Source organism: Aquarana catesbeiana, linkage group LG11 (genome assembly GCF_042186555.1).
Source record: "Aquarana catesbeiana isolate 2022-GZ linkage group LG11, ASM4218655v1, whole genome shotgun sequence".
Classification (NCBI taxonomy): Eukaryota; Metazoa; Chordata; class Amphibia; order Anura; family Ranidae; genus Aquarana; species Aquarana catesbeiana.
Window position 1 is genome coordinate 251,317,961 of NC_133334.1, and position 24,590 is coordinate 251,342,550.

At 40.8% G+C, this 24,590-nt stretch overlaps 1 protein-coding gene and 1 pseudogene across 2 annotated transcripts in view; both read left to right on the forward strand.

Moving 5' to 3' along the window:
- Positions 1 to 7,778, forward strand: part of CDH5 (cadherin 5) — a 93,688-nt gene extending 85,910 nt beyond the window's left edge. The window contains exon 12 of one of the 2 annotated variants that reach the window (XM_073605565.1): positions 798 to 7,778. In XM_073605565.1, coding sequence (XP_073461666.1) covers positions 798 to 1,288 — 491 coding nt within the window. In that variant the 3' untranslated portion in view covers positions 1,289 to 7,778. Of the gene's footprint in view, positions 1 to 794 lie in introns of both variants that reach the window. The other variant, XM_073605564.1, reaches the window with a different exon arrangement.
- Positions 7,779 to 12,559: 4,781 nt separating this feature from the next.
- On the forward strand, positions 12,560 to 15,517 carry LOC141112608 (protransforming growth factor alpha-like; annotated as a pseudogene).
- The last annotated feature ends 9,073 nt before the right edge of the window (positions 15,518 to 24,590 follow it).

Sequence of the window (24,590 nt, forward strand, 5' to 3'; positions counted from 1 at the left end):
TTCACTTAGAGGTGTACTCACTTTTGTTGCCAGCAGTTTAGGCATTAATGGCTGTGTGTTGAATTATTTTGAGGGGACAGCAAATATACACTGTTATACAAGCTGTACACTCACTACTTTACATTGTAGCAAAGTGTAATTTCTTCAGTGTTCTCACATGAAAAGATATAATAAACATTTACAAAAATGTGAGGGGTGTACTCACTTTTGTGAGATACTGTATATGCCCTATTGCCATGATACCAGCAGTAAGCACATCAGCAGACCTTGCATAAAAATACCACTTACAGCCTCCCTCTTAATAAAAATGGAAACTGAAAGCAATAAAACAGGGAAAGATTGGATGAACATGTAAACAATACTCAGCTGCCAACCACTTCTAGTAGGCATTGGTAATGTCAATGGACCTCACTGTAGCATCCTGGGAAAGCTGAGGATCCCAAATCTCATGAAAAGGTGTAGGGTGAGTTTTTGAGTGTTTTTGAGTGTTTTTTTTTTTAATTTTGTATTTCAGTTTTTTGTGACACCTTTCACTGAGCATTTTAATTAGGGAGTGGGGTGCTCCCAGAAAAGGGGTGCTTTTTAATGTAAGGTCCACTTTAATCTGCATCAGAAATCTGCAGTGCCAATATTTAGGTACCTTGCAAGGGGTTGTGTTTTGTTAAACAACAATAAAATACTTTTCAGCGTAAATGCAACTGTTCCAAAATGCACAACTGTATCTCTAGAGCCAAATTATTTATGAGTTCCAAAGAAAAGTTTACATCTTTACTGTTGTCTTATTCTTCATCTAGCAGTGATCCTGGCAGTGCTATTTGTAAGAAGAATGCAGAGCAAGAGCCCCCTTATTTTGGGAAAGAACCCTGCAGAGATACACGAGCAGTTGGTCACCTACGATGAGGAAGGCGGTGGAGAGATGGACACCAACAGCTACGATGTCTCTGTACTCAACTCAGTACGAAGAAATGTGGCGATGCCTAGGTATGAAATAGACACTGGTCCAGCCCTATATGCTCATGTCCAGAAACCAACCAGAACTGGCGATATGTTCTCAATGGTCGAAGCAAAAAAGGATGAAGCAGACAATGATGGCGAAGGGCTACCATATGACACTCTCCATATATTTGGCTACGAAGGGTCGGAATCCATTGTAGAGTCTCTCAGCTCTCTAGAGTCTGGATCTTCAGATTCTGAAATTGACTATGACGTATTAAATGAATGGGGTCCCAGATTTAAGATGCTGGCTGATCTGTATGGGCTGGAACACCTTGAAGAGTTTCCTTATTAACAAAACTTACTTTGGAACCCTATTGGCTTATTGAATGCATCAAAGAGCCAGTACCCAAATCAGAATCTATTCTTGTTAGATCTGACTGCAATAAACTGAGATCTGATTGGTCCCTGTGGGTTTGCACACATAACCTAGCTCTTCACAGTCCCCTATTAAATAAGCCAATAATAGAAATGAATAATTTTCAGAATTTCTGCATTTACCTGATACCGTGTAATAGTCCTTGTTTTCTAAAGATTTTTTAAACATTCTTAGAGACCATATTACGATGTGCTGTGTAGCATAAATTAATTGACAGCTCTAGACCTAAATTACCTCAATTACATCTACACCCAAACACTAAATTATCACGTAAGCTTTAACATTTTAAAGTAATTTCAAAAGCCATCTTCAATCTTTTTAAATCTGCAGCTTTCAATAAAATAATACATGGATCTGCAGCTTTCAATAAAATAATACATGGTGATTCTGCCATGAAGGTCTTTTTTAGGCACTTCCTGTTATATGGTGACAGCTGTCTCACAATTGGGCTTCTCTGTTGATACCCTGTCCCATGCCCTGTGGTGGAGACTGCGTAGGTGTACCAGTAGCACACATTGTGCAGATTGTCCACAGTAGTCACTATCAGGAAGCAAGTCCAGAGCAATGATGTCCAGCTGATGCTGGAGTACATGTAGATAGGAACTGACTAAAAGAGGCTGGAGGAGATCAGCAGCAATGAGATCATGCAACGAGGATGAAAAAAGATGGATAAATACTGAATAAAAGCGTTATTTAGTTGGCATTTCACACTTTTACATGCTTGCCCCACCATAGTTGTAGTTTAGCCCCTACAAGCAGATAATCTGACCACTCTAAATTTCCCTAACACCTACTTAGATAAGATATCAGCTACACAAGTATTGTACTGTTTTAAATGAGTTGGCAAAGTTTTCCTGTATTGTTAGAAAAAACAGTAAAGTACAACCATTGTGCAGCAATGAAAAGCAATAAGTAGATTATAGGAATAAACAAATATGTCTGCCTCCTTGTACATCTATAATTATAATTTATATATAGAAACAAGATTTTTAAAACAGTAAGATTTTTAAAGTTTAACATGTTTATATAATAATCATTGAAACGGCTATATGTCTCCGTTAAAATTTCCAGTTTGAAAAATGTAAGCAATTTATTTGCTTGAACCCTGCCTATAAACAAAGCAACCCACCCAAAAACCACAACCATCTAACAAAATTCTATCTTTTAGAAAGGTTGAAAATCTGAGAATGTTTCTAAACGAGTAAGGTTGTGTGTGATCTGGGCTAATTTTAGCTTTGTTAAACACAATGCAGCCTAAAAAACAATATGCGTCTATGCAAGCCTAAACAATTGACCAAACTGGAAGCTTCCAAAATCTGGAAAAGAGTTCCTAAAAACCAAGATCTTTCCCAACGCTGACTTTCTTCCACTTATACTGAAGTCAGCCCCTACTCAGCCTGAAATGACTGCTTAAAGGAACCATTATAATGTAAATACAATGCCCACTATCTATGTTCAAACAAGAGAACTTTTAGAGTTTTATTTTTGAACTTCACTAATAGTTGTATCTTGGAACAAAGACTGTGAAATAGCCAGTGAGGAAAGGGGCTGGTGTTTAAATGCTCAACCAGATTTTTTGCCTAAATTGAAAACTCTATGTAATATAATATAATCCTACCTGTATAATCATCTATATATACAGATTGTGCACTATTTATACATAATCTATGAGAAAAAATAAACTCAACACAATGACGTTGTATGCACCAAACACCTCAACTAAAAGAAAAATGCTGAGAAGATATTTCAATTTCCATATTTCATAACAGCGAAAGATCAACTTTTGTCAACTGTCTCAGACACCCAACCAACCACAAAATGGCTTGGTGAGAAAATTACCCTTAGCTATGTGGAATTTCTTATTAAACTTCAGTAAAGTTCACAATAAAAAAAAGAAGAACATGTTAGCCTAATATTACGTAAATTAAATTATATTTTCATCCTAGACTGTCGTTTCCTGTAAGTCCTCAAATATTTTTTTGTTTAGGAACACCTAAATATAATGTCTTCAAATCTAAAAAGTACCTTTCGCCCATGCGTAGCAGAGAGAACCCTTTTGGGCATAGAACTCTTATGCCGTGTACACACGAGCGCAATGTCCGAAAGAAAAAGTCAGACGGGAGCTTTTAATCGTATATTCCGATCATGTGTATGCCCCATCGGACTTTTTATGTCGAAAATTTTAACAGACCTCAAAAGAGAACATGTTCTAAATTTTTCCAACTGAACCAATTCCTATCGGGAAAACCGTTCGTCTGTATGCTGTTCCGACGTACCAAAAACGACGCACGCTCTGAAGCAAGTACGAGACGGAAGCTATTGGCTACTGGCTATTGAACTTCCATTTTCTACTCCCGTCGTACATGTTGTATGTCACTGCGTTCTGGACGGTCGGAATTTGGTGTGACCGTGTGTATGCAGGACATCTTGAGCGGAATTCTGTCGGAACTCCGTCGGAAAAACCTTCAGAGTTTATTCCAACGGGAAAACCGGTCGTGTGTACAGGGCATTAGACTTGGTTAGAAGCTCATGACATCACTGTGATGTCAAAAGTTTAAAGTGAAATTCAACTGCGTTGCTTGCTTTATCGATCCAGGACACAAAATGGTCTCCAATACTATGGATGAACAATAGGTACACTTTAATGATCTGTAGCATGTGCTTTGTCTAGATTTTTTCGCCCCTCCGGCTGTTGTCTTCTACTGTTATCACTCTTGGTCCAATTTAGTAACACAACAATGGGTAGTGATGTTCTGTAAGCTGTACTGGCTACACAAGCCATGCAACAAACCTGATCACTATTTTCAATGTGTCTGGCAGCGTAGGGGTAACCTAGCAAGGTTGAATTGATTTTTAGATTCTCCAGCGTGTTGGAAATATCCTCCAACCACTGAGAAATGTTACCTTTTTTCCTCTGATCTTTCTTCTATAGAATTAGGGGTCACTAATGGCCCGTACAAACGATATGAAAATCGGACGACAGATCGTCTGTTTTTTTTTGCATGCTACTCGCATATCAAAAATTGAGAGTTTACTAAAGTTACGAAAATTCTCGTACGACAGAATAAAAAATTGGAAGTGATGTCATGTGTTGTAACGTATTTGTATTGTGTTTTCGGTTGACAACTGTACTGTTTAAACGAAAATCATACGATCTGGTATCATACAAGAAACTATTTTGTGCTTGTGCCATCGGATTATATCGGATGAACTGTCGTGATCGGTTCTCAAAAGCTCTGTACTAACGATCCAATTATCATATGATCGCGTCGAAAGCGGTATTTTTTTCGTCCGATTTTTGGATCATGTGTAGGGGCCATAAGGCTAGCCATAGACAGGTAGAGGTTTCCTAGAATACAGCAGGAAAGAAATCCACAGAAGAACAGCTGATTATTTATCTGATGCACAAAAGCAGCACATACATAAGGTTGATTTACTAAAACTGGAGAATGCAAAATCTGGTGCAGCTCTGCATAGAAACCAATCAGCTTCCATGTTTTTGTCAAAGCTTAATTAAACAAACTGAAGTTAGAAGCTGATTGGATACCATAAACAGCTGCACCAGATTTTGCTCTCTCTAGTTTTAGTAAATCAACCCCATGGTTTTAATATAGAACATATTATAATTTTAACGTACAATTTCCCTTTTAATGTAAAGTGACCTTGTTACCACAGGGTTCTTTTTACTCAATAGTCCACCTGTAAAATAAGAGGTAACATCATAGACGTGCGCAGGGGGTGTGCCAGGTTTGCTGGGCACACCCTAATTACTCTGCGCTGTGCTGATTTCCCCTATTGCACGGGCTCCCCCCCCCCGTGTTGCCCCTCTGCTGTGCTGCGGATTTCCCTCCTCTTCTCTCCTTTCCCCTTGGCTGCTGCAGGGGATGTTTCAGGATGGAGAGCATTGGAAAGGGCTAGTCAATATGTCATTTAGCGGCCCCTTCCTTTTCTAAAAGAACACAGTGAACACACTCACTCACTGTGTTCATTCATAACCGAAGCACAGTAAACTGTGTTTACTATGCTTCAGTTTGTGGATGAACAGGAAGCTGCTTAGCACAGAGCGCTCCCCTGTCTAGTGCAGCTGAGGCTGCAGAGAAAGGCATGTGTGTTTCAGCTTTGGGGTGCACACCCTAATGCAGGGGGTCTCAAACTGGTGGCCCTCCAGCTGTTACAAAACTACAAGTCCCATGAGGCATTGCAAGGCTGACAGTTACAAGCATGACTCCTGCAGGCAGAGGCATGATGGGACTTGTAGTTTTGCAACAGCTGGAGGGCCACCAGTTTGAGACCCCTGCCCTAATGCAATAACTGCACACACCTATGGGTAATATACTTACCTTTCCAGAGGCCCATGTGTCAAAAAGCTTCCAGTTCTCTGTTCCACAGCTTCTGCAAGTATAGTAAAACCCTGGATTGCAAGCATAATTCCTTCCGGAAATGTGTTTGTAATCCAAAGCACTCGTATATCAAAGAAAATTTCCCCATAGGAGTCAATGGAAAGTCAGATGATTTGTTCTACAACCATTTATTCATATAAAAATTAATACAGCAATACAAAATACAGTATTAAGTGTACTGTAGAAATAAAACAAATTAACCTGCACTTCAGAAGCTATGGAGTATAAAAGAGAGTTGTGACGTGACGCTACTTGTATTGCAAGACCTTGCTTGTTTATCAAGTTAAAGTTTATAAAAAAAAATTCTTGTCTTATAAAACACTGGCAGACTAAGTTACTCACAATCCAAGGTTTTACTGTATTGGACTGATGGTTTCAGTTGAATAATGATCCCCAGTTTCAAACCGTGACTCCTCCCACAGACTTATACATTCATTTGTGAGGGAGAAATTATTCTACACAACCGCAACTGCAAAATACATGGAGCTTAGGGAGTAGAGTAATAGTGTCCTATGTGTATGAGCATGTCACCTACATCATAGATAAAGAAAGTAAAGCAGCAACCTATATTTTCGAACATATTTTGTATAGGTGCTTTCATAAATTAATGGGTCATTAAAGGCTCTGTTTACCCAAAATTGGTATTTCAGTGTTTGATAGTCATTGGAAAATGAAAACCATCAGACAATTTCTTACATCACTCAAAGACACTTTTGTTGAGATCTCTGTGTTTGAGGTCCAGGCTCTGTATACTTGCCGTGGCCAATATGAGGGGTTCCCACTCTGATGCTATAATTTGTATCCATTTTATATTAGAAAGAACATAAGGTGGTGCCAGAACAAAGACAGGTAGGCAGGAACACCCAAAACGTCCAGGTGAACAGGAACAGATTTATAGCAACTAGATCTAGATGTTGGAGTATCCAATGCATGTAAACCATTGCTCTTCAGGCTCTGCACACCTGGTGTGGCCATAATGAGGGGTTTCCATTCTCCCTGCTAGAATTTTTATTTATTTTGTATTACAGAAAATTTAAAGAGGAGCCAAAACACAGAGAGGTGGGCAGGAACACCTAAAACTCCCAAGTGGAATGGGACGAATTCTAAATTATGTCAGATGGACAGTAGACTAAGATGAACCCAACCCATTTCATACCTCACAGGCCAGCCTGTATCCTCCTCAATTAACTGCAAATAACCGGGTGTGAAGACCCTGGTATCTACTCTTGCTCCATTGTAACCCGCCATCCAAATAGCGGGCTCCACACCAAAGTCATTCAACTCCAGCTAAGGTTTATTGCAATGAAAGCACACCCTTCACTCCACCCAAAGCCATACACCCAACATTTTTCAACAACAGATCTTAATTATGGTGATCCTAACCCTAATCATGGGACTGTTGGGGGGGCATTGCTTTGGGTGGAAATGATCGGTGTGCTGTCATTGCAATAAACCTTGGTTGGAGTTAAACATCTACGGTGAGCAGCCTGTTATTTGGATGGAGGTAGACCTAGATGTTGGAGTATCCAAGACTTGCCCTTTGCTCTTTTAATAAAAACAACATACTGTATATACTAACCTTTTTTCCTCAGGGACACTTACATGAATACTTGAATATAGCTACTGATTAATCAGATTCCGCCGGCCCTCCTGACAGTTGCAAGAATATTGACAATCGTCTGCTATTTCAGTCTGTCAGTATAGAAAGACGTTATCTTGCACTATCCTGAAAACAGCATTTTTCTCTTTATTATTGATATTCTTTCCAACCACAAATTAGCCAGCAGGATTTTATCACCATATATTATTTACTTACACTTGTGGTAGACTAACAACAATTATGTTTTTTTTTCTTAATTATAATTTTATTTCTATTGTCAGTATTTTTTGTATGTGTTTTGTATTACAACATTTTCTAAAAGTACTATATATTAGTACAGGAAGATAATGTCCGTTTTGTCATTTTGATGTTTTTGTATTAAAATAATAAAATACTTTACACCGACTGAATTGAGGATCTTTATGAACATTTCGATTGTTTCCTTCTGCCTTCAAAGAACTTGGACCTGCCAAAGTCCAGCTTCAGCTACTCACTGTTTTCCAATGATGGCTGTTTTGCAGTCCTTGGCCCCTTGCAAATACATTGCAGCCCAGCAAAGTTCCTCTACGCTCCATGGATGTTATCCCAATTTCATCTTGAGATCTTAGCAAGGCATTTATGTGGAATTAGCATGCAGTAGGTGAAGTCTTGAACACACAAACCACCCCAGTCTTGCATAGTTGTTGAAGGTCCAAGTTCCATGGGAAAGTGTGCTCTTTGCATGAGAAAAGTTCACCACCTGGATGTGTTTTATTGTTTTTAGACTTAATAAAAGCTAACTATATACGCGAGATATGTTATGAGGGCCCTGGAGCTTGGTGTTATTGATTGCTGTATTTAGGTAGTGGTGCAGCCAGGATTAGTAGTACAGAACTAATTGCCCCTCGTTGCCCCATTCAGATGAAGCCCTATGTAACTCCAAGTGGCTGTGGTCGGAGCTTACACATGTCTAAGGACTCTATCCCAACTCTCACAGGACAGTGACCTGGCAAATGACCAATTGGACCCTCAATATTGATTCATTAAAGTGTTAGTAGTGCAGTTAGATTGGCAAAGGACAGTTAGACGGACAGGTGAGGATAAGCTGCAATGAAAGGGTAAGTGACCCTTTGCTCTGCACTGCATGAGCAAAGCACAGGTTCACTTTAAGGGCTGTTATCCTGAGCGTGACATCACAGCTACTTTGTTTCTGACCTTGAGCAAGAACACAGAATAAGAGTTTAGACTTTTCGTGATTCACTGGCTGCATGATGGTTCTAGGTTGATAACTCACTTGTATTATGAAATCTGATGTAAATTGTTCTGTAAAGATGTGAGCTTCCTGATCCTGGCTTCACTAAGGCCAGCCATACACGGTTTGAATCTCAGCCGATTCAGCAGGAACCAGACGGGATTCAAACCCGTCAATGAACAGTCTGAATGTACCAAGTTGATTGATCAAATTGGGTACAACCAGCCTGCCGGTATTTTCTTGTGATTATTGCGAGTGGCTGCAATAGCTGCTAGCAATAATCACTGTCTTCTCCCCCCCCCCCCCCCCCCCGGGAGCAGACACTGGCAGGGCAGGAGGGATTCCTCTGTCAGCACTGTCTGTGTTAATGGGGGAATCATGCAAATTTCTTTGCACAGGTTGTAAGTCTTTTTTTTCACATTTCAAATTATAGTTTATTCAAACACCAATAAGGGTACAGCTCCATCAGAATAATAACAAGGCAAGCATATATATTACTCGGTGAGGTCGCAGCCTCCAATAGTTCAATCACTTACTTATTAAAATAACAATGACATCCATACAATTCAGAACAGTCAAAACTACGTACCACATAAGCCTTATCTGATTTGAAATAAGAGTGAATGGGGCTAACCCCTCCATTTTCCATTTTCATTAATGAAAAAAGGAGAATAAAGAAGAGCAAAGAGATAGTAAAATAAAGAGGAAAAAGTAAGAAGGAGTGCAAGGGGGAAAGTAGGGAATAAGGAAGGAAGGGAGGGGAAGACAGGGATTGGGTGGGAAAGGACTGTGACTAGGGGGGGATCATGAAGGAGGACCAGGCACATAAAGGCAGCTAGAGTATAAGACAGCCACATCATATCATCAAGGAGTTCTGATAAACAATCCCCAACAGACTTAATCTATAAAAGGTCTATACTAGACTTACATGTTCTTACCCAGAAGTGACTGGCCTTCCTCTGAGTATATAAACATGTTCCATCTTGTCCAAGTTCTGGAGAATAGCTCATTTTGATGTCTAGCTGTCAGGATCAAATCCTCCATTTTTTTAATATCCTCTACCTTCCTGACCCACGCTCCCACCGAAGGGGGCTGTGTCGATTTCCACATCAAAGGAATACACGCCTTGGCTGCATCCAGCAAGTGACGTATCAGTGATTTTTTATACACTTTGCTCGATGAGTGGGCCGCGTGGAGCAGGAAGAAGGCCGGATCATTTGATATTTGACGATCAGTGAACTTCTGAAGGATATTCTGAACAGTCTTCCAGAACTGCTCCAACAGGGGGCAGGTCCAGAAGATGTGGAGAATAGTACCCCGTTCGCTCTGACATCTCCAACATCTATCCGAGGAAGATGGAAATATCCTATGTATTTTTGCAGGAGTATTGTACCACCTAGTAAGTAGTTTGTAGTTGGTTTCCTGCATTTTCGTGCAAATCGAGGATCTATATGTAAAGTGTATGATGTTCTGCTTTTGACGGGTCGTTAATGTGCATTGCAACTCTCGCTCCCACTCATCTATGTAATGTGGTCTGAAATCATCCGGTGGTGTAATTAGTAATTGATAAGTAGCAGACAAGACATGAGGCATAGTGCCTTCTTCCGAGCAGTAAGTTTCGTATGTAGTCAGATTTTGGTCAAAACTCCTGGGGGACGGTAGTGTTTTAAGGAAGTGGTTGAGCTGTGCAGCTCTCCAGAAGTCTAAGTGGAATGGGCCTGTTGGGCTCATCAGCTCGGATAAGGTAGGCCATTTACCATCTAGGATAAAGTGAGAAGCCTGAAAGTATTTCAAGTCCCTCAGGGATTGGAATACCGGATCTGTGTGCCCTGGGGTAAATTCTGGTGTTCCTAAGATCAGGCGAAGTGGAGACATTAGGGATATGAGACGAAATCATGTAAACAACGCTGCACATGTGCGTATGGTCACTCCAATCAGGGGATGGGTTTTTACAGTACTTGGAAGTCTATCATAACACCATGGTGCTCTGTTCAAGGGAATGTCACTTTGAGTTTGTTCCAGTCTAGTCCATAATTTAGTAGTCTGATGACGGTTCCAGTCTATAAGTCTGGTCTAGTGGGTAGCGTAGTAGTATTTGCGAAGATCCGGTATTGCCAGCCCTCCATACAGCTTGGGTAGGGTAAGCAACCTCCTCGCGAGTCTAGGTCTCTTATGGGCCCACACAAAATCAAAAAAATAGTGCATTAATCTGATCAAAGTAGGAAGATGGGATTTGAATCGGCAAGGCCTGCAACAAATATAAGAATTTGGGCAGAATACACATCTTTAGGATGTTGCATCTCCCGAACCATGAGTATAAACCTGTATGCCAGTTTGTTAGTAGGGTCCTAACCGATGTCAGGAGTGGGGGAAAGTTTAATGCGAATATCTTTGATAATTTGGGGGAATGTGAGTTCCCAGGTACTTCAGGGCCGTGGAGGTCCATTTAAAATGGAAGTTATGTTTGAGGGAGGCAAGAAGACGTGGCTGTATACCTATACCCATAGCTTCGGACTTGGATAGATTAATTTTCAGGTTGGATAAATTACCATAGGTTTTGAATTCTTGGGCTGTAAGTCTTTTATAATGTGCTAGTATGCAATGCATATTAGCACTTTATGCCTTTACCTTACAGAAAGAGGTTTGCTTTTTCTCTCAATGTTTACTACTACTTATAGAAAAAGAAAAAAGTTAGCAAGGGCAGTTCCTGTGTCTGTAGCTTGACATAGTTACATTGTTACATAAGAGAGAGTAATATCCGGGCTTGGTAAGAACAGCAACAAAAAGCAGCTAAGCACTATAACCCAGATATTAGGCACAAAAATAAATACGTAATAAAAAGTGCAGCGCTATAAATAATGAATCACATAATATAAATATGTGTACAGTGGAACTTTGGTTAACGAGTAACGCGGTTAACGAGCGCTTTGAAAGACGAGCAACTTTTTTTTTTTAATTCTGACTCGGTTTGCGAGTGTTGTCTCGCAATACGAGCAGAATTCAAGCTAATGGGGTGTGCAGTACTGCATTTGGTCAGAGGTGCGGGGGCGCCGGTGACACTCGGAACGGTTCAGAGCCATTCAGAAATACTCGGAATCACTCAGAAATACTCAGAAACACTGGGAAATACTCAGTTCCCAAGTATTTCTGAGCCTTTCCGAGGCTTTCCAAGTTCAGCCGAGCTGTCCCCAAGTATTTCTGATACTCTCTGGCACCCCCTCCCCCACTTCTGGCCACATGAGGTTATGCATGCAACAGAAGTCAATGCGGAACAAATTATCTTCGTTTCCATTGACTTCTATGGAGAAACTCATTTTGATATGTGAGTGCTTTGGATTACAAGCATTCTCCTGGAACGGATTATGCTCGTAATCCAAGGTTCCACTGTAAACTGAAAATAAAGTGCAAATGTGCACATGTAAACCGTAACTATTGTGCAATATTCATGTAAATATAACACAGTGCAAAGAGAGATCCTCATAAGACATGGATCCAATAAGTGAAGTCATGTGAAACGTGAAGATATACTTGACTGCGCGATCGCTTTCACATGTTGATGTGATTTTATTTTCGTTTGGAATTCAATTCTTCATCAATTTTTAACGGTTGACTTGTCTGTGACTCGTCTGTGGGTCTCTTCGTTTATATGCAGCAAAATCCTTATTCACCACATCTACAGGCCTTCCTTTATCCAGATGGCAGCTCACTTCCTCTTAGAACGATAACAGAGGTCTGGCAAGAATGATCCTTCATGGATCTGTGCTGATTACTACTAATGATAATGATTTTATTACTAAAATCTTGTATATAGTACCTTATCATCCCCTCCAATAGCTTTACAGACTATTGATGTTAGGCTGACTGGCCTGTAGTTTCAAGGGATATATCTCGGGCCTTTAGTGGGATATTCCCATTAAAGCTCACTTCCAGATATGAAGACAACATTGATGAACATCAATGCCATTCATCAATGATCAACAGTATTCAATTAAAAATATAAGAGTTATTTTTTAATGTAAGTAGCTGAAGTTGACTTTGCTTTAAAGCGGTAGTAAAGATGCTGTAAAAAAAAAAAAAAGCAGCGTTTGCTACCACTTTATCTTCTAGTAATTCCCAGTACAGTGTAATAACTTAGAATGAGAATGGGAGGAGCATCACTATAAGCCAATCAAGTGTGCTGAATGTAAATATACTGATAAAGAACATAGTGATAAAAGGAGAGAGCAGTCTGCTAAGCTTATCAATCCGTTGCTGATCATTTACTGTCCAATCACAGGTTGGAGGCAAAGAATGTGACCAAGCTGTATGGCTCAGCAGCAGCTGAAAAAAGTTAGGTCAGGGCTGTGCAAATCTGAGGACTGGATGGACAAAATACAAATTATTTAACAGGTAAAACAAAATCTTGTATATATGTATTTCACTGTGGGTTTAGCTACTCTCCTAGAGTTCAGCTTTAAAGCAAAACCTTTTTTAGCTTTGGATAAAGTGGGGAAGTGTTAGACCCTTTGTCAAGTTGTTGCTGTTGTCTGGGGAGATTGACCCTCCTTTTTGTACTGGTGACCAATGTCTCCGAGAAAGAAATTATGGGAAATTCAGTGCGCCAAAGAGAGAAGAGCAGGTAAGGTACCATTCTACAAGTTGTATGTTTTTTTCAGGAGCCAGCCAAAGAAAAATATCAGCCATGTTTTGTGTACTCCTTCTTCTCGTTGCAGTCAGTTTGGCTCCCAACTCCAGCACTGGGTTAGACAACTCTTCCTACTATGAGGCAGCAACACAGACCAGATTTGTTCAATGTCCTGACAACTACTCTGACTTCTGCTACCAAGGCACATGGCACATACAGATTCCTTCTGTCTGAGTGGGAGGCCTCTTGTGTAAGTTTCAAAGGCTTTCTTGGAATTCGCTGTGAGCATGTGGATCTGTTGCAGGTGAAGGCTGCTGATCATCCTTTCCTGCGAGAGGTGGCACTATCAGTAATCTTTCTGGCTATAGTAACCCTAAGTAGCACATGCCTTGTGATATACTTCTGAAAAATAAGAAGAGGAGAAAGAAATAGGCTAACCCTCTTGAAGAATATACAACTTAATGATCTACGGCAAGCTAGACCTGTCGTGGTTGATTTGCAAATCTCTACAGTTAAAACAATACAATATAAAACAAGCCTGTAAAAATGAGTCCCAAAAGAAGAGATTTAAGACATCTGAAAATATTTTCATAATTTTCATACAGCAAAAAAAAAAAAAAAAAAAGAAAGAAATTATGGGAAATTCAAAATTTTAGAGTTGTCCACAGAACAAAAGTTATGGGGAAATCTTTCAATGGGGACACTTCTTCCTGGGACAACTTCCTAAGAGGGGAATTCCCCTCACTTTAGGACATTTCCTCTTACTATCTGTTGTGTCTCTTTGACAGGAAGTGAAATTTTCCCGGTGGTACATAGATAGCATCCAATAAACCCTTCTTGTTTTATCCAAAACTAAAAAAAAAAAAAAAAAAAAAGGTTTTGGATATGCGTACACTTTAAAGCCCATCTCCAAGAATTAGACATATTCTACCCTTGCAGTGGGCCAGATCCAGATGTTAACTGTTTGTTCAGATTAGGGGTGCAGGAATAAGGAGTATTACTTACTGTTCCTTGCACTGGGGGGTCTTGCAGAGTGACCAGTCCCACAAAGCCTTCTCTCAAAGACGTTCCAGGCCATGGTTGCCCTCCTTCTTCCTCCATGAACATCAAAAACAAAGAAAAGAGGGCGCACCAGCCTAGTGCATTATCCTTTAGTACATTTATTTAAAAATACATAAATAAAAACTACTCACAAAGGTAGAAAGAAAATTGCGCTTATAACAGTCTTTGGCAAATAGCAGTCTGTCAACTGATGGCAGTCTCCAAGTCCTAGAGGGGAGGACATGCGAACTGCTGCTGGCTAAAGCATTTCTAAGGTTAAACCTTCTTCCGCAGGGTTCACTTGGGCGTGAGAAACTCGCCGTGAGAACAAGCACATGGCTGTGTCACCTGCTGCTTTTTTGTACAGTGTGTAGGTAGGTGCAGTCTACTTTCTCCACTGCAGGTGCCGCTCAACCATAGTAGTATTGCAGAGGGAGAGGAAGTCAAGAGGAACATGGTCACTCTATGGTTTCCAGGGTCACTAGGGAAGCTATTTGGTTGGATGCTGCCACCCCATGTGACTCGGGTGGCCAACTTGGGTCAGGCGGTGTCTATTTAAGACCCTGGGTCCTTGGCTTGGCATGCATTTTGCTTGTGGGTAGTGTAGGGACAGGTCACCAGCTCTCAGGGACACTACATAGAGGTAGGGAGAGGTAACAGACGATTAGGGAAAGAATAGGAACATGCCATCCTTCCTGGAAGCTTCCCCATTTGGGTTTGGACCAGCCAGGCCACATTCCGCCCCTCAAGACAGTTGCTGTCGGCACATATGAGCCCTGCACTGTTACACATCATTGTTATATCCTGTAAGTATTCCTGGTCTAGTGCCTTTTCGTCAGGCTTGTGTGAACTTTAACGCTAGAACTTTAATACGTTCTATTTTAATAAGTTCTATTTCTATAACTGGACTTTTTACTGCCACCACACCATGCTGCACCTTTCTACATGCACCTCTTGGGCTAGGCCTTTTGGCTGAGGTCTAGGCAATGTTTGTTACCAGGCCGCAAGGCTTAGCCAATGCACTTGCAATGGCACTTATTTAAATTATTTTTGTTCTCCAGGATTTTGTCACTATGCACTTTTGTTTGTATTTCTTTTCACTTGGATGGAGGGTGTGGGTCCTCAGGCCTACCCTGAAGTCTAGGGGGAGAAAGTGTGGCCATTAGGCTCCTTCCTCACCTGAACCGGGGGGCTCTCATTTTGGGAGAGCCCTTCACCTAGTATGCGGTGGTCAACCATGAGGAGGGGGGTCCATTAGGCCTTTTTGGCTAGGTGGACCATGAGTGAGCCTTGCCCCTGTCAGGAGCCTTGTGCCCGGGGGGGGGGGGGGTCAGGGTGGAGGGGGCTTACTGCAGGGGTAGATTTTGTATAATTCCTGGAATTTGGCTTTAGGATCCATATTTTATTGAAAGAGTTGTGATGAAAAACCTAATTGAAGCAACCAAAGTTCATATTCCCACACCTTTCTTGAGCTAAATATATTTGGTTGGCTGCTCTAAGCCTCTTTGCCTAGCTGTTTGCACAACTTTAAGGTCTAATCAGAAAATTTACCTATTTATCAGTTTCAGCTTCAACATTTTTTTTAGCTTGCCTTTGTTAGATATAAAACAGAAATTTTTTATTTTTTTTTCTATTCCATAATACAGACAGGGCATTCACACAAGATAAAGCAATTAACATATGCTGCACTTTCACACATCTAATTCAAAGCTGACTTACCCCTCCCTGTGTGCGCAAAATGCAGCCCACATTTCTGGGTCTGTCGCTTTATAATGTCATGCCCATAAATCAGCACTGGGTGGCAGTGTGCTCACTTCTTCCTGTGACATTGATATTCCCAGTTTAATTGTAAGTTAATTGAAATACATAACACTTGCTTGACATGACAAAATAAGGATGGAAAAAAATTAATATTGAAGGTTTTGAATATATTGTTTACTAAATATATAAATAAATGCGCAAACAAAATAATAACTGTGCTCAAAATGGAAGGGATGCAATGGTACAGTCAATAATAGTACAGTAAAACCTTGGCCTGAGAGTAACTTGGTTTGAGAGTGTTTTGCAAGACAAGCAAAATTTTTAAATAAATTTTGACTTGATAAACAAGCGATGTCACAACTGAGTATAAAAGAGAAGAGAGGCGCCTCTAAGTGTAGCAATATGGTTACATTTAATGAAGGTACAACATTTAGCAACTCACATGGTTGATGATTAAAAGAGGCACATCTAAGTATGCAGGAATCCAGGGTAAAGTTGTCCACATAGACCATCTTCCACACCGCCATCAACATCATCCCTTCCATGCTGCGCTCCACGAGCGCTTCAAGCCTCGCTTTCAAATCGCTGTACCGTAGGGTAGTCTTCCCGGTCATGATTGCAGACTGACATCAGTGAGAGCCGGCGGTGCGGAGGACAGTCTATGTGGACAGCTTTACCCCGGATGCCTGCATACTTAAATGTGCCTGTTTTAATCATCAGTCATGTGAGTTCCTAAATGTACCTTCATAAAATGTAACCATATTGCTACACTTAGAGGCGCCTCTCTTCTCTTTTATACTCTGTAGCTCCGGCTGGATTTTACTTCTAATCCCCTTGTGGAGGCTTCCATTTGTGGATGGACATTTTATGGTTACACAACCTGGTCTTTTTATATGGCCTATAAACAAAAAGACTTAAAAATAAATGATTCTGGAACGAATCATTTGAGTTTCCATTATTTCTTATGGGGAAATTCGCTTTGATATACAAGTGCTTTGGGATACAAGCGCTTTGGATTACAAGCATGTTTCCGGAACGAATTATGCTCACAATCCAAGGTTTTACTGTATTCAGAATTCACTATAAAATATCTCGGTCAAAGAAGCCGAATACAAATTGGGATCCACAACCTTGCAGCTCTCTCCAAACTGGGAAATCCTTTGTTTGTGCTGTGTAAGGTCTTATGTAAGGTCCTCAAAAATACTTGAATGTTTTCTTGTATTGTATTCACAAATAAATTTGGTATAAAATGCATGTCACAAATCATCCAAAAAATCCAAAACATCTCCAACCAACAGTGCCCGCCCCGATCGCTGGCTTCTTGGTGCCCCCGCTGGGCTGTCCACCACGGCCCCCGGTAGGGAATGTCGCCTGTTGTTCTTGGCACCATGTCAGTGTACTGGTAACCGTTGGACCTCAACTGGTAGGTACGCACTTTGATGCTGATTGGGGCTCTACTCTACCCCATCATTATTGACAGCTTCTTTGTTTTTCCTTTATTATCTCCACCATAGATTACACGCATGCTCCTGACGAGTGGCGGAGTTGCCACGAAACGCGTAGAGCTAATTGATGCGTTTTTTATTCTAATACTATATGTACCCCAATGCTTACCTATTTTATTGATATTAACATTATATGTATGGTTACCAACTATGTACACAAAATAAAGTTCCCTTGTTCAGCTAACTATCCATGTGCTACCAAGTGCTTCATTTAAAGTCCCACTTTCCCCAATTCCTTTGTTTTTGACTTGTCAGGGATGGAAATATATGACCTTACCAGGCCATGATTTCATTTAAAGTCCCGTAGGGATGGAAATACGTGACCTCACCAGGTCTGGGCTTCCTCAAAGTCCCTTAAGCTCTTTTCCCCCTCTTTTTTTGAATAATTGCCAACATAAGCGCTGACTCAGTAATGCATCCTGGCTTATGAGTTTTAGGGAGGGGGGAAACCTTTTCATCAGAGCTCTGATGGATGATTTGTGATATTGAGGATAGATAATTGGTGACATGAGTATATACCAAGTTCTTTTCTGAGTACAATTCAATAATAAATTAAAGTGTTATTGAGGATCTAACACAATGCCAGCGTTCTCTCTTTTTATTTCACAGTGCATTTAACCGCTTCAGCCCTGGACCAAAGACCAGAGCACTTTTTGCGATTTGGCACTGCGTCGCTTTAACTGACAATTGCGCGGTCGTGCGACGTGGCTCCCAAACAAAATTGATGTCCTTTTTTCCCCACAAATAGAGCTTTCTTTTGGTGGTATTTGATCAGCTCTGTGGTTTTTATTTTTTGTGCTATAAACAAAAAAAGAGCAGCAATTTTGAAAAAAACGCATTATGTTTATTTTTTACTATGATAAATATCCCCAAAAAATATATAAAAAAAAAATTTTTTTCCTCAGTTTAGGCCGATACGTATTCTACATATTTTTGCAATAATCGCAATAAGCGTATATTGATTTGTTTGCGCAAAATTGATCGCGTCTACAAAATAGGGGATAGTTTTATGGCATTTTTATTAATATTTTTTTTTTTTACTAGTAATGGCGGCGATTAGCGATTTTCATTGTGACTGCAACATTATGGTGGACACGTCAGACAATTTTGACACATTTTTGGGACCATTGGCATTAGTACAGCGATCACTGCGATTAAAAATGCATTGATTACTGTAAAAATGTCACTGGAAGTGAAGGAGTTAACACTGGGGGCAGTGAAGGGGTTAATGTGTGTCCTAGGGAGTGTTCTAATTGAAGGGGGGAGGGGACTGTGCAGGGAAACTAACAGATCCTCTGTTCATACTCTGTATGAACAGAGGATCTGTCAGTCCTCCCTTCAGAGAACCCGAAACTGTGTGTCACAGGCCACAGGGCGAAGCGACGTTACATAACGTCGTTTCGCCCAGCCGTGCCATTCTGCCGCAGTACAACTGCAGCAGCTGGTCGGTATGTGGTTAAATAACCCTGTTTTTAGTATCATGCTTTAACTGCTTGCCGACCGCCAGCACTAAATGTGCTCCCCCCAGGCGCTGGTTTAGAGGCACAGATGCGTGCACCCCCTGCTAACTTGTGCCATCAGTGTCAGCTAGCCAGTTAGTGTCCCTCCCAGCCAGTGTCAGTTAGTGCCAGATTGCATGCACACTATCACAGTTACACTATAAGTCACTGATCACCACCATTACTAGTATAGTGTCTGTACGGATCAATATCTTGATCATGATCAGAACTATACTAGTGTACCCAATAGTATAGTGTCCCCATAAGCACAATTTTTTTTTTGTTTACCAAAGACGTGTAGCAGAATACATTTTGGCCTAAATTTATGAAGAAGTTTGATTTTATTGGATATGTTTTATAATAGAAAGTAGAAAATATTCTTTTTTTTTTCAAAATTTTCAGTCTTTTTTCATTTATATAATAAAAAATAAAAAACCTATTGGTGAATAAATACCACCAAAGGAAAGCTCTATTTGTGTGAAAAAAATGATATAAATTTCATTTGGGTACAATACTGCATGGCCGAGCAATTACCAGTTAAAATAAAGCAATCCTGAACAGCAAAAAATGCCCTGGTCATGAAGGGGATAAAACCTTCCGGAGGTTAAGTGGTTAAAAACACTCACCCACCCATGTATAGTGCATTCCTAGCTGCAAATATTATTATAGTAAATATTTTATTCTATCTTTTCATGTGACAACACTGAAGAAATGACACTTGTCTACAATGTAAAGTAGTGAGTGTACAGCTTGTATAACAGTGTAAATTTGCTGTCCCCTCAAAATAACTCAACACACAGCCATTAATGTTTAAACCATTGGGAACAAAAGTGAGTACACCCCTAAGTGAAAATGTCCAAATTGAGCGCAATTAGCCATTTTCCCTCCCCGGTGTCATGTGACTCGTTAGTGTTACAAGGTCTCAGGTGTGAATGGGGAGCAGGTGTGTTAAATTTGGTGTTATCACTCTCACTCTCTCATACTGGTCACTGGAAGTTCAACATGGCACCTCATGGTAAAGAACTCTCTGAGGATCTGAAAAAAAGAATTGTTGCTCTACATAAGGATGGCCTAGGCTATAAGTAGATTAACAAGACCCTGAATCTGAGCTGCAGCACGGTGGCCAAGACCATACAGCGGTTTAACAGAACAGGTTCCACTCAGAACAGGCCTCGCCATGGTCGACCAAAGAAGTTGAGTGCACATGTTCAGCGTCATATCCAGAGGTTGTCTTTGGGAAATAGACATATGAGTGCTACCAGCATTGCTGAAGAGGTTGAAGGGATGGGGGTGGTCAGCCTGTCAGTGCTCAGACCATACACTGCACACTACATCAAATTGGTCTGCATGGCATGACCACTGCCTTGCTAAAGAAGCTGAGGGTAAAGGTGATGGATTGGCCAAGCATATCTTCAGGCCTAAACCCTATTGAGCATCTGTGGGGCATCTTCAAATGGAAGGTGGAGGAGCGCAAGGTCTCTAACATCCACCAGCTCCGTGATGTCGTCATGGAGGAGTGGAAGAGGACTACAGTGGCAACCTGTGAAGCTCTGGGGAACTCCATGCCCAAGAGGGTTAAGGCAGTGCTGTAAAATAATGATGGCCACCAGTGGCGGTGCATCCATAGAGGGCGCAGGAGCGACGCCCCCTCTCTCCTGCACCCATCAATCTCCAATAGATAGATTCATGCATTGCATGAATCTATCTATTGTTGGCGCTGCCGCCCCCTATTCAGGTGTCTGGCACCTTGTCGGACACCGAGCATCTGAATTACAGCGGCGGGGGTGTTTTGGAAGTGCCTGATTAGAGCCGTCGGCTCTAATAGGCTTCCAAATTGGTAAACAGCGGGCGCACTGCTGTGCGTTCGCTACTTACTTAGTGCTGTGTTAGGGAATCAAATAAATCGCTTCCCTAACACTGACCCACCTCTCAGCCAATCAGGTGCACTGGGTCTGGTTACCTGTCACCTGATTGGCTGAAGCGACAGGCGCTGTGATTGGATGCCAGGCGTCCAATCATAGCAGAAGAGGACGGGAGAAGACATCGAGGACTCGAAGGGAGCGTGGAGGACAGCGCTGACCCGAGACAGGTAAGTGCCACGCGGGGGGGCACACTGGCAGCAATTGATGGGGCAAACTGGTGGCAATTGATGGGGCACACTGGCAGCAATGGATGGTTACAGTAGCTGCGTTTGATGGCACAGTGGTGGCAATTTATGGGTGCAGTGGCTGCGATTTAAGGGAAAGTGTCTGCGCTTGATGGGCACAGTATCTGCGTTTGATGGCACAGTGTTTGCACTTGATGGGTACAGTGGCTGCACTTGATCGCACAGTGGCAGCGTTTATTAGGCACAGTGGTGGCAATTTATGAGTACAGTGGTTGCGTTTGATGGCCCGGTGGCTGCGTTTGATGGCACAGTGGCGGCAATTGATGGGCACAGTAGCTGCGTTTGATGGGCACAGTGAGGCTGCAATTGATGTTTATTTTTTTTTTTTCAGTTTGTTTGAGCCCCCCCTAAAAATTTTGAGCACCAGCCGCCACTGGTGGCCACACCAAATATTGACACTTTGGGCCCGATTTGGACATTTTCACTTAGGGGTGTACTCACTTTTCTTGCCAGCGGTTTAGACATTAATGGCTGTGTGTTGAGTTATTTTGAGGGGACAACAATACAAGCTGTACATTCACTACTATACATTGTAGCAAAGTGTCATTTCTTCAGTGTTGTCACATGAAAAGATAGAATAAAATATTTATAAAAATGTGAGGGGTGTACTCACTTTTGTGAGATACTGTAATGCCCCGTACACACGGTCGGATTTTCCCATGGAAAATGTCCGATCGGAGCATGTTGTCGGAAATTCCGACCGTGTGTGAGCTCCATCGGACATTTTCCATCGGATTTTCCGACACACAAAGTTGGAGAGCAGGAGATAAAATTTTCCGACAACAAAATTCGTTGTCGGAAATTCCGATCGTGTGTACACAAATCCGACGGACAAAGTGCCATGCATGCTCAGAATAAATAAAGAGATGAAAGCTATTGGCTACTGCCCCGTTTATAGTCCCGACGTACGTGTTTTACGTCACCGCGTTCAGAACGATCGGATTTTCCGACAACTTTGTGTGACCGTGTGTATGCAAGACAAGTTTGAGCCAACATCCGTCGGAAAAAATCCTAGGATTTTGTTGTCGGAATGTCCGAACAAAGTCCGACCGTGTGTACGCCCTATAAGTCTTATTAAAGTTATCATTAGTATGCCATTCGATTCCGAAACAATTGATTTGGTGAGAATTAACCATCAGCCTCTCCATGTGATACATAAAGAAAATGCAGGCAGATATGGATGGACAAATGACATTTGGGACAATAGTCAGTAATAATGAATGAACTGCCTATTAAATCTTAGATAAATAGTCCCCTAACTGGATAAGTCGTATACTGTATATTACTGCTGATAACATCCAATCAACAGTAGGTGGCAGTATATTACAATGAAGTTTCCATGCACAGTATGTGATATAAGTTTCATGTCACAGTTTTTGAGAATCCTAAAAATACAAACTGAACCTTTCATTTAATGGGAAAAGTAACTTTCTCACCATGTCCTTACCATTGCATGTCACTCTTAGAATTTTTTCATTTACAAATTGAACTTTTTGAGGGTAAGGTAACTTTCTCACAATGTTTCCTTAGCCTTCTGCCCCGAACACCCCTAAGAAGGTGAAGCTCACCCTCCTCCCAAAAAACTTGCTATACTTACCTTGATCCCGCTCCAAGGCCCCTGGCACTATTTACAGTACATTTTCCACATTTTGTTATACAATGTCTTGAAAAAGTATTCATACCCCTTGAAATTTTCCACATTTTGTCATGTTACAACCGAAAACATAAATGTATTTTATTGGGATTTTATGTGATAGACCAACACAAAGTGGCCAATAATTGTGAAGTGGAAGAAAAATGATAAATGGTTTTCAAATTTTTTTACAAATAAATATCTTAAAAGTGTGGCGTGCATTTCTATTCAGCCCCCTTTACTCTGATACCCCTAACTAAAATCTAGTGGAACCAATTGCCTTCAGAAGTCACCTAATTAGTAAATAGAGTCCACCTGTGTGTAATTTAATCTCAGTATAAATACAGCTGTTAGTTAACAAACAGCATCATGAAGGCCAAGGAACACACCAGACAGGTCGAGGATAATGTTGTGGAGAAGTTTAAAGTAGGGTCACTGCCTGTTACTGTCACAAGGGATGTTTACATCCCTTGTGACAGCAATAAAAGTGATCAGGAATTATTTTTTTTAAAGGGACAGTGTAAAAAAAAATGAATAAGGAAAAAAAAAATGTTTTAAAGCGCCCCATCCCTCCAAAGAAACCGCATACTTAACTCGCATCCGCAAATGTAAACGGTGTTCAAACCACACATGTGAGGTACGTCATGATCGTTAGAGAGAGACCAATTATCCTAGACATCCTGTGTAAGGTTGGATTCACACCTATGCATTTTTTTGTGCTTTTTGCATTTTGCAGATTTGCACTGCAGGTCGTGTTCCATAGGAAACCATGTTAAATGGACTGTAGTGCAAATCTGCAAAATGCAAAAAGCACTAAAACTGCATAGGTGTGAATCCAGCCTAACTCTAAACAGGTAACCGAGATTTTTTTTTTTTTTTAAAGCATCGCCTATGGAGATTTTGAAGCAGTGTAGTTTGTCGCCATTCCACAAGTGTGCGCAATTTTAAAGCATGACATGTTAGGTATCTATTTACTCGGCGTAACATCATCTTTCACATTATACAAACAAATTGGGCTAACTTTACTGTTTTTTTTTTTCCTTTTTATTCAATGAAGTGTATTTTTTTCCCCAAAAAAATTGCGTTTGAAAGACCGCTGTGCAAATACAGTGTGACATAAAATAGTGCAACAACCGCCATTTTATTCTCTAGGGTTTCTGCTAAAATAATATATTAAAATAATATATAATGTTTGGAGGTTCTAAGTAATTTTCCAGAAAAAAATACTGATTTTAATTTGTAAACCACAAATGTCAGAAATAGGCTTGGTCTTGAAGTGGTTAAAATAAGACCTAGTCATCCTGTCATGAAGGTCCTTGTGTGGGAACTTCCTTTGATAAGGAGGCAACCTCTGTCAATTGTGCTCCTGGGTTGTCACCCTGTCACACAAGCTTCCGATGAAAATTTCAAGTAGCTGTTTCAACACGTGTTACACTGGCAAGATCCGGTGTTGTCACCATCAGAAAACCTTGGCCTGACAAATGCTATACAGTCATCAGAGTGCATGTAGAGAGGACATGGCTGCAAAAAGGCTGCAATAGATAAGCAGCATTGAAATGAAACATATAAAAAGAAGTAAATACAAGTTTATTTCTTTTTTTTTATGCTAATTTTTAATGATGCACATTGCTTTAACAAGCTAAATGTCATTTAGGTTGAGTAAAATAAATGACATGTTAATTTTTTTTAGGCTCCCCTTTAATTTGGATATCTTTGTCCAAAGAACAGGTGTACTTTAAATACGCTCCAATTCCAGT